The sequence below is a fragment of the Notolepis coatsorum genome (genome assembly GCF_963971535.1).
Source record: "Notolepis coatsorum genome assembly, chromosome: 17".
Taxonomy (NCBI): Eukaryota; Metazoa; Chordata; class Actinopteri; order Aulopiformes; family Paralepididae; genus Notolepis; species Notolepis coatsorum.
In genome coordinates, this window is record NC_140181.1 from 38,059,236 (window position 1) to 38,074,323 (window position 15,088).

General features: G+C 50.6%; 1 protein-coding gene across 1 annotated transcript in view; it reads right to left on the reverse strand.

Annotated features, from left to right (window-relative positions):
• The window catches only part of LOC311244582 (ephrin type-B receptor 2-like), a gene marked incomplete at both ends in the record, with an annotated part of 199,092 nt that overhangs the window by 51,560 nt on the left and 132,444 nt on the right, over positions 1-15,088 (reverse strand). Inside the window, one exon of the mRNA XM_084334168.1 lies at positions 13,339-13,586. Within this exon, the coding sequence (XP_084190294.1) occupies positions 13,339-13,586 (248 nt within the window). The remainder of the gene's footprint in view (positions 1-13,338; positions 13,587-15,088) is intronic.

Here is a 15,088-nt window from a genome sequence, read left to right on the forward strand (position 1 = left end):
TGGTACCGTCGCTCAGGCTGGCCGCTTGCTGCGATAGAGAATGAGACATTCTCGCCCTTTATCGTCTTCAAATCTCGTCTTATTGTCCGAATTGTCATTTGGGTTTCGCTTCCCCGCAGCCCTAGCTGGGCCGCAGCGGAGGCGAGCAGCAGGGTCTTCTCTGACCCGTCATCGAGGACGGCGTAAGTGTCCAGGACTTTATTCTGGTAACTTAGTGTCACACGCACTACTTTTAGGAGTACTCGGGCTCCACTGCTGCTGGCGGGATCGATGTACATGACGCTCGCTTTGCGGCTGGATGGTGCAGGTGAAGGGCGCCGTCTGTTACTGTCGTGAAGTATGTCCAGATGGGCTCCATCGCACTTGGTGCACCTTTTCTTTAAGCGGCATTCGGCTGCCATGTGTGAGCGCGCACAGCGAAAACAGCGCTTGTTGGACTTTATCCATTGACCTGCTTCCTCCGCGTTCAGCTTGGGGAAGGAGTCACATTGCGCTAGCCAGTGTTCTTTCTCACAGTAGGGGCACACTATCTTCCACTTCTCCGTTCTGGAGGGGGTACTGTGGCTCCTGCTGCTCGGTACTGACTCCGATTGGTGCATCACAGTCACCGATCTTCTTCCATCGTTTAGTCATCTGGTTCCTTCTCTGGAGCCAGGGGTGCTCCGTCCGAATGTATCTAGCCGTAGGCTGCTGACTTCTCTCGCCAGGAAGTCTGCTAGATCGAGGAGGTTCGGTTCGGGGCCATTCGGGTCTCTGTGGTCCCTCTGCCGCCTAAAGCGCTCCTGACGAGCGGGCGGCAGCTTCTCCAGGATCCTTTCCACATTTGAGTTGGCGTAAAGTTCATGCCTCCCCTTCTCTCTTTGCGCTCCCAACATCCCTACCAGGGACTGCACTCTGATGGACAGGTCGTCCAGTGCTCGATTGTCTATTGCTGGGGGTAAGCGGTCGATGTGTCGGATCTCCTGGATCACGTAATCCCATATGCGCCCATACCTCTGGTCCAATGCTACCAGCGCTGCTGTGTATGGGGTGGTGGAAGTCGCGTAGGCGAGCGCTATATTATGTGCGCGGGGTACCTTTAAGTGCTTCAGTAGGATGGCGTATTTGTGGCGTTCATCCAATACATCCACCAACATGGTCTCCAGACACATGCGGAGTTCTGTATACTGGGCCCGGTTCTCTTGGGTGAAGTCGGGTACCATAGGCGTGCCAATGTATGACGCTGACTGTGGATACATCGGCGAGCGTTGGGGGAGAGGCCTCCTAGGCGAGTCTCCTCCCGCTCCTTGGTATGGGCTGGTACCGGCAGTGTACCATGGCCCGCTTGTCCAGGTGCTGTTCCTCGGTGCGGGTCGTGCGTCGTGCTCACCCGGGTATAGAGTCGGGGGTCTGTAGCGCAGCTCCGCGGGAGTATAGCCTGGGCTGTACCGGGCCTCCTGGTCCGGTAGAGTACTGTGCTGTCTTTGGGCGTGGTTCTCCTCCTCTTCCTCTTCGTCTTCAGTTAGGTCATCCAGTGCTTGTAGTCTCTGGTTTAGCCTCTCCACAGGATATGCTGCTCCTTCCCGGTTGCTAGGTCTCGCTTGGACCGGTGGGGGGAGGTGGTCTGTGGGGGGTATAGACCTCGTCTGTTGGTCAAGTTCAGGGTTGTTTACTCGGCTAGGGGATGCCGCCCTGGAGGTGTGTCTAGACGAGTTCCTGGAGCCTCTGGCGGAGGGAGAGGGTGTTGTCCGTCTGATCAGCTGTTCTATTAGTTGCGACTGCTGTCTGTCGCGCGCTGCGTCCCGTTGAGCACCGGCTCGTTCTCGGGCCACATTCTCTTCCATCTGAATGCGTCTTATTTCTAGACGTATCTGCTCGTGTTCGCTTCGCTGCTGGATCTGCAGTCGGTCGCGTTCAGCAGCGGCGTTCAGGCTGATGAGGAAGGCCTGCTGTAAGGTCCTCTCTGCCTCGCTGGGAGAAGGCGGTTGTATAGGGGAGCCTTCCCTCGGGGTACTCCTTGCGGAGCCTTGGAGTTCTATCTCCACGGTGCTCTCCCCGTCTTCTTCCGTGCCGAGTTCTCTCTCGGTAGCGTTGTATTCCTCCCGGGACTCATCGGGGACTACTTCTTCAGTACTGGCGGGGTGTGAAGTCATGTCTGGTTCCCACTGGTCCCCACCGTGAACTTGGTCAGTTACATTAGAGCCCGTAGGGGCCTCTATGGTCGGGGTAGTCTGGGCGTTGGGGTTAGACATACTTTTACTTTCTAGTTTTACCGCGTTTACTGTTAGTAGAAGACTAGGTTGTTGACTGACAGCGTAAGCCTCTAAGTACTGAGGGAGCCGTCGTTCGCGCTGTGGGCGTTGGTTAGGAGGATCGTTTCGTGGAGTGTTCATCATAGGCCATTTCAATATTAATAACACTATATTAATATTACACTAATTACCATCCGGCTCGAAGGACCAATTGTAACTGAGGGGTACAATTCCCTGACTGTATTACTAGATATGATACTTACTACCACTACCTTTGTACTTAATATTCGGCCACCCAGTACACGGCATAAATATATTATCATAAACACTCTCACGTAGATGAAACGGATCCAACACAAATGTACGAAGTCGAAACAGGTCTTTATTTCTACACAGCGATGGTGTGTAGAACAAGCACTTAATCACTTAATTACATTTATGAATTGAAATAGTATGCACTTTTATGGCAAAGAGTATTAGTCGGTATATCAATAGAGCCTAGGTATATCAATAGAGAATTTAACCTGTCCTTAGAACAGGCTGTCATCCCCACCTGCCTGAAGAAGTCCACTATTATCCCTGTACCCAAAAAATCCAAGCCTGCTTGCCTCAACGACTACCGCCCTGTAGCTCTCACCTCCATAGCCATGAAGTGCTTCGAGAAGCTAGTAAAGGGCTACATCTGCTCCTCCCTCCCCATCAACATGGACCCCCTGCAATTTGCATACCGCCCCAACAGGTCCACGGAGGACGCCATATCCCATGTGCTGCACACAGCAGCATCACACCTGGACAAGAGGCAGGGGAACTATGTGAGAATGCTATTCATCGACTACAGCTCGGCATTCAATACCATAGTCCCCTCCATACTCATAGCCAAGCTCAGGGACCTGGGCTTGGGCTATGACCTCTGCCAGTGGGTCTTGGACTTCCTGACTGGCAGACCCCAGGTGGTGAGAGCAGGCAACTGCACCTCCTCATCCATCACCCTCAACATAGGGGCCCCCCAGGGCTGTGTTCTGAGTCCCCTCCTCTACTCCCTGTACACACACGACTGTGTGGCTCAGCAGAGTAGCAATACAATCGTCAAATTTGCTGACGACACAGTGGTGGTGGGCCTGATCTCTGCCAACGACGAGAGGGCCTACCTGGAAGAGGTCAAGGTCCTGGCGGGATGGTGCCAGGAAAACAGCCTCTCCCTGAACGTCAGCAAAACAAAGGAGATGATTGTGGACTTCAGGAGGTCGGGGGTCAAGGACTACAGCCCCCTCAGCATCGACGGGGCACCGGTTGAGAGAGTCAACAGCTTTAAGTACCTCGGAGCCTACATATCCGAGGACTTGACATGGACCACACACATTAACAGTGTTGTGAAGAAGGCACGACAACGCCTCTACTTCCTCAGGCGCCTAAGGAAGTTCCAAGTCAGCCAGAAGATCCTTAAGAACTTCTACTCATGTACAATAGAGAGCATCTTGACCGGCAACATCACCTCCTGGTTTGGGAATAGCACTGCACAAGACCAAAGCAGACTACAAAGAGTGACACGTTCAGCCGAACGCACAATTGGAGGGGGGCTCCCCACCCTCCAGAACATTTACTACAAGCGTTGCAAGGGCAAGGCTAAGAGAATCATTAAAGACTCCAGTCACCCGAACAACTGCCTCTTTGAACTGCTGCCGTCAGGCAAGCGATACAGGAGTCTCAAGGCGAGCACAGAAAGACTCAGAAGAAGCTTCTATCCCCAGGCCATCAGGCTGCTAAACGAACAATGAATGAACACTACACAACAACAACCACCAAACGCACATAGCACACACATCCACACGCACACACTCACTTTAAACAAACACACTGTAGCACCCACTCCACACACTTATAGCACACACCCACTTTAAACAAACACACTGTAGCACCCACTCCCCACACTTTATATTTATGGATGAAGGATTGCACTACAACTCGTACACCTTACAGTAAATTGTACCTAAAATTGTACCTCATCCCATTTCTGCTTTGCACTAGATAGTACTGTACATTAGTACACTGCATAGTATTGTGTATTGTATATTATATGGTAACTCAGAACATTGTACATATGTCTATACCGAACACTGTGACCTCATTTTCTTCTTCTAAATTCATGCTATATTATGTTATTATGTTATTTGATACTATCTTGGCTAGCACAGTCTCTGGAGCGTAACAGTAAGAAGCATTTTGTATGAAAGTATTCTGTACTTCTGTATGACAACTATTAAAGAACTTGAACTTGAGAACTTGAACTTGAATGTCCAATCTCTGAAGGCGCAGGTGGTAAATATACGACCTGGAATAGTTAAGGAATAACAGCAATGATACTTTAATGATTATATACTAGATACACTAGAGGGGGTTAATCCGGTCGCTTGTAAGCCGACAGGAGTAGGAGGGGGGGGGGGGTAGAATCCGGCTGCCTCGTCCGGCCAAGGGTATCCCAGGTGAACCCACTGTAGTGCCGTTCAATGCGCCGGCGATCCTTGGACCACAGATGAAAGCAGGTGGACTCTTTGTGGGCCGGCTCTCTCCGGTCCACGGGGGAGAGACGTGAAGCGACCTCGTCTTGCAGAGCGTCTCCTCACCTTGCGTCCTCTCCAGGGGGGGGGGTTCCAACACACGGCAGTGTCGGGGGTCTTTATCCATGGAATAATCAAAGTATACAAAGCATAATCCGTGCCTGGGAAGGCGGGCTGTCGTCGGTAGAATAATCCGGTATACAGGTCCACTCGCTCGTCGGCTCTGGGGCTCCTCAGGTGCAGCTTCACATGGGGTCAACCACCCTGGGTAAGCAGCCAGTTCTCTGCCCGAAACGATGGGGTACTGACTACGGTAGTATTCTCACCGCACGAAGCACTATATATTAACAGACTATTATTAGCTTAATAGACTACGTCCAACTCGACGATATAGTGCCAAATATGACTATTCAAATATTAATATACACGATGTCTCAATACCGATGGTAGGCGAACTTGGCCTTACTCCCACACGTGGCGTCGCGGGGAGGCTTTACGTCTGTGACTCTATTGGAGGGTAAGAAACTGGACTGAAAAGAAAGTCCTACTTTAGTAGCGCAGTATATATACGCACTATGAACAAATAGTCCCATTAGTGGTGCGGTAGCCAGATTCCTACGCGGAACTAGGACTTGTTCGTACATGTGGAGCGGTACGTTTGAACTGGGTCTGAGGGGTATGGCAGCCTGGCACCAAGGTCTCGACCAATAGTAGAATGGAGACTATTATGGGATGTTCAGTAGGCTAGAATGGATATTCAATGCATATTGTACAAGGAATATACAAGGGATATCAGGGAATATTAGAGAATATACAAATACAATTAAATATATATATATAAATAAATATATATATTCGGTTTAATCTGGCCCTTCACAACAGCCACCCCCTGAATAGGTCCCAGACCTAATCAGTTAAACAGAGACAGATTAATCGCGTTGTCTATTTACACATAAGGGTTTGCTGTAGGGGTCAGTCAACTTCACAAAGTCATAGGGTTGTAGGGTCATGGTCATCATCGATTGTGTCTGGGAGTCGAGGCAGTTCTATGAGCCTTGCCACGGGACGGGTGTAAGTGCGACCCTGGACGAGCACTTCAGCTGCTCGGACCTTGCCGTCGGCACCGGTGATCACTTTGCTTACGCGGCCGGCCGGCCACATAGCTCTGGGCAGTGATTGATCAATAATCATGACGACTGTTCCTTCTGTCAAATTGTCTCTCTCCTTTACCCACTTCTGGCGGGTCTGTAGAGACGGTAGGTAGTGCAGTAGGAAACTGTTCCAAAACTTGTCGGCTAATACTTGGCTGTACCTCCACATTCGTCGGCCGTTCGCTTCTTCAGGCCGGTACATTGTCTGGGGTAACGCGGGATCTAGCCGCCCCATCAGGAGTGTGTTGGGGTCTGCGGAGATAACAGTGCTCAATCCACAGAACACAGACTTCTTATTCTCAGCCTCCTCCTGACTGGCTTCCCTCAGGATAGGCGTGGGCCACTGTCCTTCCGGGAGTCTTAGGAATGCGGGGCCGTCACTGTAAGCATTGTGACGGGTGAGGTCATCCAGGGGCATCCCCCGGGTGATGACGTCAGCTGGGTTCTGTTTTGTATCAACGTAGCGCCACTCTGTTTCTCCGGTTAACTCTTCGGTTAAGTCTTGAATCTCGGTGACTCTGACTCCCACGAAGACTTTGTACTTGCATGAGTCCGATTTGATCCAGGCGAGTACTGTCGTGGAATCTGACCACAGGATTGTTCTAGACACCGGTATGGTGAGCTCACGTTGGATGAGCGTGGCTAGGTGCGCTCCGGCTAGGGCTGCGCAGAGCTCTAGGCGTGGGATAGATTGTTGCTTGCGTGGGGCTATTATCGAGGGGGCGAGGACAAATGCTGTGTAGATCTCTCCCCCCCTTTCTTGGGCCCGCAAGTAGGCTATAATAATAATAATAATAATTTAGGACCTGCTCCGAGGTCACCATTTGGCACACATGCGAACCATGCATACAATGCGTATCTGCGATTAACCCATCCCGTCGTCCTTCCCCCCCAAGGGCAGCCGGGAGCAGACAGGCGCCACGTGAGCCGCGCCAGGGGACCAATCCAAGTGCTCCTGTCCGTCTTCGTCAAGGACGCCACAGCGTTAGCGATCTTGTTGTTGTGCATGTTTTTCCATTGGGTTTATCTTATCGGGGGGGGAAACCCTTGCGAGCACGGGGAGAACATGCAAACTCCACACAGAAAGGCCTGGGAGATACCCCACCTGGGTAACTGGCATCATGGAAACCTGGTCCCCAAGCGGGATTCGAACCCTGGACCTTCTTGCTGTGAGGCGACAGTGTTAACCACTACACCACCGTGGCTACTGATCCGTATGCGACCTCTGAGGCGTCACTGAAGACGTGTAAGTCCATTTTACATGTCTCTGGCCTCACCGTGGGTGGGAAGTAGCTTCGGCGCATATTAACGCCTGGGAGTGAGTGGAGCTCCATCTCCCACTCTCTCCAGGTGGATGCAAGGTGTGCGGGAATGGGGTCGTCCCAGCCCTGGTCCTTGTCCCACAATGCTCGTACAATCATTTTTGCCCTGGTGGTGTACGGTAGAATACATCCTAGCGGGTCATATTGTCGGGCGAGTGTTGTGTACACACTCCGTCTGGTGGTCGGCGCCGCCGCCGGCCTTCCCTGCTTCGTAGTCAGGGGCTTGTGTCTGTAGTGAAGCGAATCTGTTTTGAATCGCCACACCAATCCCAGGGTCATCTCCTGGGCTTCTCCCGGGATTGTAGCCATCCAGGTCTCGCTGCTGGCTGCCTTGTCCTCGGAGGAGAGGCTGCGCAGTACTTGCGGATCGCTGCTGGCCCACTGCCTGAGATCAAAGCCGCCCTTGATCAATGAGGCGCGGAGTTCAATCAGGAGAGCCTCGGCTTCTTCCTGGGTTGAAAGGCTTTGTAGACAGTTGTCTACGTAGAAGCTGTTCTTTACGCTGTGTCGGACCTCTTCGTCCGCTGCTGGGTCCTCTGCTACATGTTTCTGTAGTGCAAATGTCGCACAGCAGGGGCTGCACGTCGTTCCGAAGGGGAGGACTTCCCATTGGTAGATGGCTGGGTGCTCATCTCCTGGCTTCTCTCTCCATAGGAACCGTAACAGGGGCTTGTCCGCCTCTACTAATCTCACCTGCAGGAACATTCCTTTAATGTCCCCGCTGATGGCCACCTTTTCCTGGCGGAAGCGGAGTAGAACGCCGAGTAGGGAGGGGCCGAGTGTGGGACCGGGCAGTAACTCTTTATTCAGATTTTGGGATCCGATCTGGTAGCTGCAGTTAAATACTATGCGGTCTTTACCGTTGTGATGGACCTTGTGGTGGGGCACGTACCACGATTCAGTGGTCTGGTCAGCCTCTTTAATGTCCATCTTTGTGACGTGTCCCGCTGTGATGAGCTTCTCAATCTCAGCGCGGTATACACTCTCTTGGGCGGGGTTCTTGGCTAAGCGCCGCTCCGTGTTCAGCAGGTACCGTTCTGTGGCGTCTGTCTTGGCGTGGAAAGTAGGCATTCCTTCTCGCCGCAGGAGTGGCGTGGCGTATCTCAACACGCCGTTGACCGGGACTCTCTTGGTCCCTGTCTCGAGGAGGTGAATGGCGTAAATGTCATCTTTAGAGCGAATGTCTTTCTTTCCGTTCTTAAAGGGCATTTGTTCCAAGGTCCATAGCCGCTCTACGTGTTGCAGGAGTGCGGTTTCTCCCTCTGTGACTCGGGAGTGGAGACATCTAGTGGCTGTACTTCGGTTGAGAGATTTGGCGAGCGGGCCTTGGAGAGTCCATCCCAAACGGGTCTCGACTGCTGCAGGACAGCCTCGGGGTCCGGTATGAACCCGGTCTATCGGGACAATGAGGTCTGCATGGTCGGAGCCTATCAACAGGGTCGGCATAGCATTGTCTATGAGCGGGATCGGTAACTTGCGCAGATGTGCATATTTCTCCATCAGCTTGGCGACGGGGTATGTGTACCGCGACAGTCCTATTTCTTGGCTGGTGAAAGCGTCTGCAATCTGGTACCGTCGCTCAGGCTGGCCGCTTGCTGCGATAGAGAATGAGACATTCTCGCCCTTTATCGTCTTCAAATCTCGTCTTATTGTCCGAATTGTCATTTGGGTTTCGCTTCCCCGCAGCCCTAGCTGGGCCGCAGCGGAGGCGAGCAGCAGGGTCTTCTCTGACCCGTCATCGAGGACGGCGTAAGTGTCCAGGACTTTATTCTGGTAGCTTAGTGTCACACGCACTACTTTTAGGAGTACTCGGGCTCCACTGCTGCTGGCGGGATCGATGTACATGACGCTCGCTTTGCGGCTGGATGGTGCAGGTGAAGGGCGCCGTCTGTTACTGTCGTGAAGTATGTCCAGATGGGCTCCATCGCACTTGGTGCACCTTTTCTTTAAGCGGCATTCGGCTGCCATGTGTGAGCGCGCACAGCGAAAACAGCGCTTGTTGGACTTTATCCATTGACCTGCTTCCTCCGCGTTCAGCTTGGGGAAGGAGTCACATTGCGCTAGCCAGTGTTCTTTCTCACAGTAGGGGCACACTATCTTCCACTTCTCCGTTCTGGAGGGGGTACTGTGGCTCCTGCTGCTCGGTACTGACTCCGATTGGTGCATCACAGTCACCGATCTTCTTCCATCGTTTAGTCGTCTGGTTCCTTCTCTGGAGCCAGGGGTGCTCCGTCCGAATGTATCTAGCCGTAGGCTGCTGACTTCTCTCGCCAGGAAGTCTGCTAGATCGAGGAGGTTCGGTTCGGGGCCATTCGGGTCTCTGTGGTCCCTCTGCCGCCTAAAGCGCTCCTGACGAGCGGGCGGCAGCTTCTCCAGGATCCTTTCCACATTTGAGTTGGCGTAAAGTTCATGCCTCCCCTTCTCTCTTTGCGCTCCCAACATCCCTACCAGGGACTGCACTCTGATGGACAGGTCGTCCAGTGCTCGATTGTCTATTGCTGGGGGTAAGCGGTCGATGTGTCGGATCTCCTGGATCACGTAATCCCATATGCGCCCATACCTCTGGTCCAATGCTACCAGCGCTGCTGTGTATGGGGTGGTGGAAGTCGCGTAGGCGAGCGCTATATTATGTGCGCGGGGTACCTTTAAGTGCTTCAGTAGGATGGCGTATTTGTGGCGTTCATCCAATACATCCACCAACATGGTCTCCAGACACATGCGGAGTTCTGTATACTGGGCCCGGTTCTCTTGGGTGAAGTCGGGTACCATAGGCGTGCCAATGTATGACGCTGACTGTGGATACATCGGCGAGCGTTGGGGGAGAGGCCTCCTAGGCGAGTCTCCTCCCGCTCCTTGGTATGGGCTGGTACCGGCAGTGTACCATGGCCCGCTTGTCCAGGTGCTGTTCCTCGGTGCGGGTCGTGCGTCGTGCTCACCCGGGTATAGAGTCGGGGGTCTGTAGCGCAGCTCCGCGGGAGTATAGCCTGGGCTGTACCGGGCCTCCTGGTCCGGTAGAGTACTGTGCTGTCTTCGGGCGTGGTTCTCCTCCTCTTCCTCTTCGTCTTCAGTTAGGTCATCCAGTGCTTGTAGTCTCTGGTTTAGCCTCTCCACAGGATATGCTGCTCCTTCCCGGTTGCTAGGTCTCGCTTGGACCGGTGGGGGGAGGTGGTCTGTGGGGGGTATAGACCTCGTCTGTTGGTCAAGTTCAGGGTTGTTTACTCGGCTAGGGGATGCCGCCCTGGAGGTGTGTCTAGACGAGTTCCTGGAGCCTCTGGCGGAGGGAGAGGGTGTTGTCCGTCTGATCAGCTGTTCTATTAGTTGCGACTGCTGTCTGTCGCGCGCTGCGTCCCGTTGAGCACCGGCTCGTTCTCGGGCCACATTCTCTTCCATCTGAATGCGTCTTATTTCTAGACGTATCTGCTCGTGTTCGCTTCGCTGCTGGATCTGCAGTCGGTCGCGTTCAGCAGCGGCGTTCAGGCTGATGAGGAAGGCCTGCTGTAGGGTCCTCTCTGCCTCGCTGGGAGAAGGCGGTTGTATAGGGGAGCCTTCCCTCGGGGTACTCCTTGCGGAGCATTGGAGTTCTATCTCCACGGTGCTCTCCCCGTCTTCTTCCGTGCCGAGTTCTCTCTCGGTAGCGTTGTATTCCTCCCGGGACTCATCGGGGACTACTTCTTCAGTACTGGCGGGGTGTGAAGTCATGTCTGGTTCCCACTGGTCCCCACCGTGAACTTGGTCAGTTACATTAGAGCCCGTAGGGGCCTCTATGGTCGGGGTAGTCTGGGCGTTGGGGTTAGACATACTTTTACTTTCTAGTTTTACCGCGTTTACTGTTAGTAGAAGACTAGGTTGTTGACTGACAGCGTAAGCCTCTAAGTACTGAGGGAGCCGTCGTTCGCGCTGTGGGCGTTGGTTAGGAGGATCGTTTCGTGGAGTGTTCATCATAGGCCATTTCAATATTAATAACACTATATTAATATTACACTAATTACCATCCGGCTCGAAGGACCAATTGTAACTGAGGGGTACAATTCCCTGACTGTATTACTAGATATGATACTTACTACCACTACCTTTGTACTTAATATTCGGCCACCCAGTACACGGCATAAATATATTATCATAAACACTCTCACGTAGATGAAACGGATCCAACACAAATGTACGAAGTCGAAACAGGTCTTTATTTCTACACAGCGATGGTGTGTAGAACAAGCACTTAATCACTTAATTACGTTTATGAATTGAAATAGTATGCACTTTTATGGCAAAGAGTATTAGTCTGTATATCAATAGAGAATGTCCAATCTCTGAAGGCGCAGGTGGTAAATATACGACCTGGAATAGTTAAGGAATAACAGCAATGATACTTTAATGATTATATACTAGATACACTAGAGGGGGTTAATCCGGTCGCTTGTAAGCCGACAGGAGTAGGAGGGGGGGGGGGGTAGAATCCGGCTGCCTCGTCCGGCCAAGGGTATCCCAGGTGAACCCACTGTAGTGCCGTTCAATGCGCCGGCGATCCTTGGACCACAGATGAAAGCAGGTGGACTCTTTGTGGGCCGGCTCTCTCCGGTCCACGGGGGAGAGACGTGAAGCGACCTCGTCTTGCAGAGCGTCTCCTCACCTTGCGTCCTCTCCAGGGGGGGGGGTTCCAACACACGGCAGTGTCGGGGGTCTTTATCCATGGAATAATCAAAGTATACAAAGCATAATCCGTGCCTGGGAAGGCGGGCTGTCGTCGGTAGAATAATCCGGTATACAGGTCCACTCGCTCGTCGGCTCTGGGGCTCCTCGGGTGCAGCTTCACATGGGGTCAACCACCCTGGGTAAGCAGCCAGTTCTCTGCCCGAAACGATGGGGTACTGACTACGGTAGTATTCTCACCGCACGAAGCACTATATATTAACAGACTATTATTAGCTTAATAGACTACGTCCAACTCGACGATATAGTGCCAAATATGACTATTCAAATATTAATATACACGATGTCTCAATACCGATGGTAGGCGAACTTGGCCTTACTCCCACACGTGGCGTCGCGGGGAGGCTTTACGTCTGTGACTCTATTGGAGGGTAAGAAACTGGACTGAAAAGAAAGTCCTACTTTAGTAGCGCAGTATATATACGCACTATGAACAAATAGTCCCATTAGTGGTGCGGTAGCCAGATTCCTACGCGGAACTAGGACTTGTTCGTACATGTGGAGCGGTACGTTTGAACTGGGTCTGAGGGGTATGGCAGCCTGGCACCAAGGTCTCGACCAATAGTAGAATGGAGACTATTATGGGATGTTCAGTAGGCTAGAATGGATATTCAATGCATATTGTACAAGGAATATACAAGGGATATCAGGGAATATTAGAGAATATACAAATACAATTAAATATATATATATAAATAAATATATATATTCGGTTTAATCTGGCCCTTCACAACAAATGCCGTCCAAATGCAATCCAAACTGATGTTAGCTACACACTATTTATGATACTCGCCACAGTGACGGGGACTATGTCTACTATCAACAGTGATCATTTGGTAACCCACAACCTTTCCTCTAATGCCACTATCAGGCCAAAATTCTAAAGTAAGAAAATGCATAAAAAATCAACGGCACATGCTATAGGTCTGCAATTTTCTGAGGTTATCAAATGAGAGCAAACATTCATGAAATGAAAAGGAATGACACCCTACTAGTCCTACAAGTTACTCTTCTGGTGTGAACAACCAGGCTCCTGGTCTTCTGGCGCGAACAACCAGGCTCCTGCTCGTCTGGTGTGAACAACCAGGCCAACAGTGGTCAACAGTGTCAGACTGTAGTTATACTGGGCAGCTCCTAGTGGTCAACAGTGTCAGACTGTAGTTATACAGGGCAGCTCCTAGTGGTCAACAGTGTCAGACTGTGATTATACTGGGCAGCTCCAATGTGTGAATGTGTGGAACTGTGTGAACATGAAGCAGGGTGTTGCTGAAAAGAGCACACTCGCTCAGCAGATTTACCCTGGCTAAATCATTTTAAAAAAATTTTAAAAGGGGTGAACGTTTAGCACAGGTCTTTGTCTATCTGTGTTTACCCTGAGGAAGGAGTCCAGCGAGCCGTTCTCCATGAACTCTGTGATGATCATGACGGGGCTGCTCTTGGTGACCACGCCCTCCAGGCGGATGATGTTTGGGTGGTCGAACTGGCCCATGATGCACGCCTCACGCAGGAAGTCCCGCCTCTGGCGCTCAGTGTAGCCGGACTTGAGTGTCTTGATGGCCACCAGGATCTCGCGCTTCCCTGGGAGACGTAGGTTCCCGCTGCACACCTCCCCGAATTCCCCTGCCAGAAGGAAGAAGGAAGGGAGGCAGTGGGAGGGTGAGGGTAATTAGTAATAAGGTCAAGTTACAAAACTGCAAACTGCCTTTACTGGTTTTTAGCCCTTTTAGATGTGAGTTTCTTAGTAGCCATCAGCCTCCACAACCATGGGCATGAAGTGCTGCCAGGAGCTGGAAAACTAGAGTGGCTAGTGGCAGAACTTGAGAACATTTAGAACTGACTCTTACTGTAACTACTAAACCCTACACGGACTCTAGTGCAGTGTGTATTATGACCGATAGGGTATACAGACCCTCCTCTTTTGTCCATTTATTTATTTTATATTCATATTAAAGATAGTTATTATCTATATTTATTGTCTTCCTATTACCCTGTCAATACCTGTACCTCTCCTCCCCCCTCCCCCAGGCTGCTATGACACTTGAATCTCCCCAATGGGATCAATAAAGGAATATATTATCTTATCTCCGTATCCTGGCTAATATCAGCATATCCCAGCTATCATCATCATCATCATCATCACCATCATCATCATCATCATCATCATCATCATCATCATCATCATCATCATTCAGGTTTCTCATAATTAGTCTTAGTTCCATAGTTGTTTTATATTCATTATAACTGTGCAGTGAAGTATTGTTGTATCTGTTAGGGATGAGCTCAAATCCGAATATTAATTCAGGAAAGCACAGATAATGAGATGGACACAAATATTTTTTATTACACAGATATTCATATTATTATTCTGGAAACAATATATTTTTTTATGCTATGAGATCCATTGATGCAGGATGCTCCCCCTAGGTGCACCATCTGTTCGCCATCAAAAACTACCTGTAGGACTGCCCTGTTTCTTCATTTGGACCCATGGTCATGGACATATCAGTAATCATATTTTCATATAATCTCATTTGTGTGTCAAATGAGAGAAAGAAAAAGGCAGAGTTGTCTTTTGTATATCGGCTGCTCCATGTCGAGCAAGGTCTCCCCTACATTTTCAAAAGCTTGTTTTAAGCTTGTCTTAAATCATCATGAGATGTAAAATGTATTATATTTATCACTTGCGTGTGCGCTCCTTTGGAGACCTATTTCAGAACCAACCCGAGACACACAACGCACTCCCCACCTCTCATCTCAGTTACTACACAGAGCAGCCTTTACTTACGCAAATTCCAGAAATATGATTTATAGATATAATTGATCTGACACGAAAACCACGTTTGGCACGTTATTGGAACCAGTGCAGTATCTGCTCTATAAAGCTGTTTTCAGAACATCACACAAATATTAGATCAGATTAAATTGTATTGTCAGAGAACAACAAATCTTATGGGCAGCCGTAAAAAGAAGACAACTGGTTTATCAGGGGAGGGAAGGTGGGATGTGCGCAAAGGCCTGCTGTTCTATACTCTTAACAAAAAGGGTGCTAAATAGCACTAAAAGTGGTTATTTGGCTCATAATCATCTACAGGCTGCATGAAAAATTATAAAAAATTTAACAA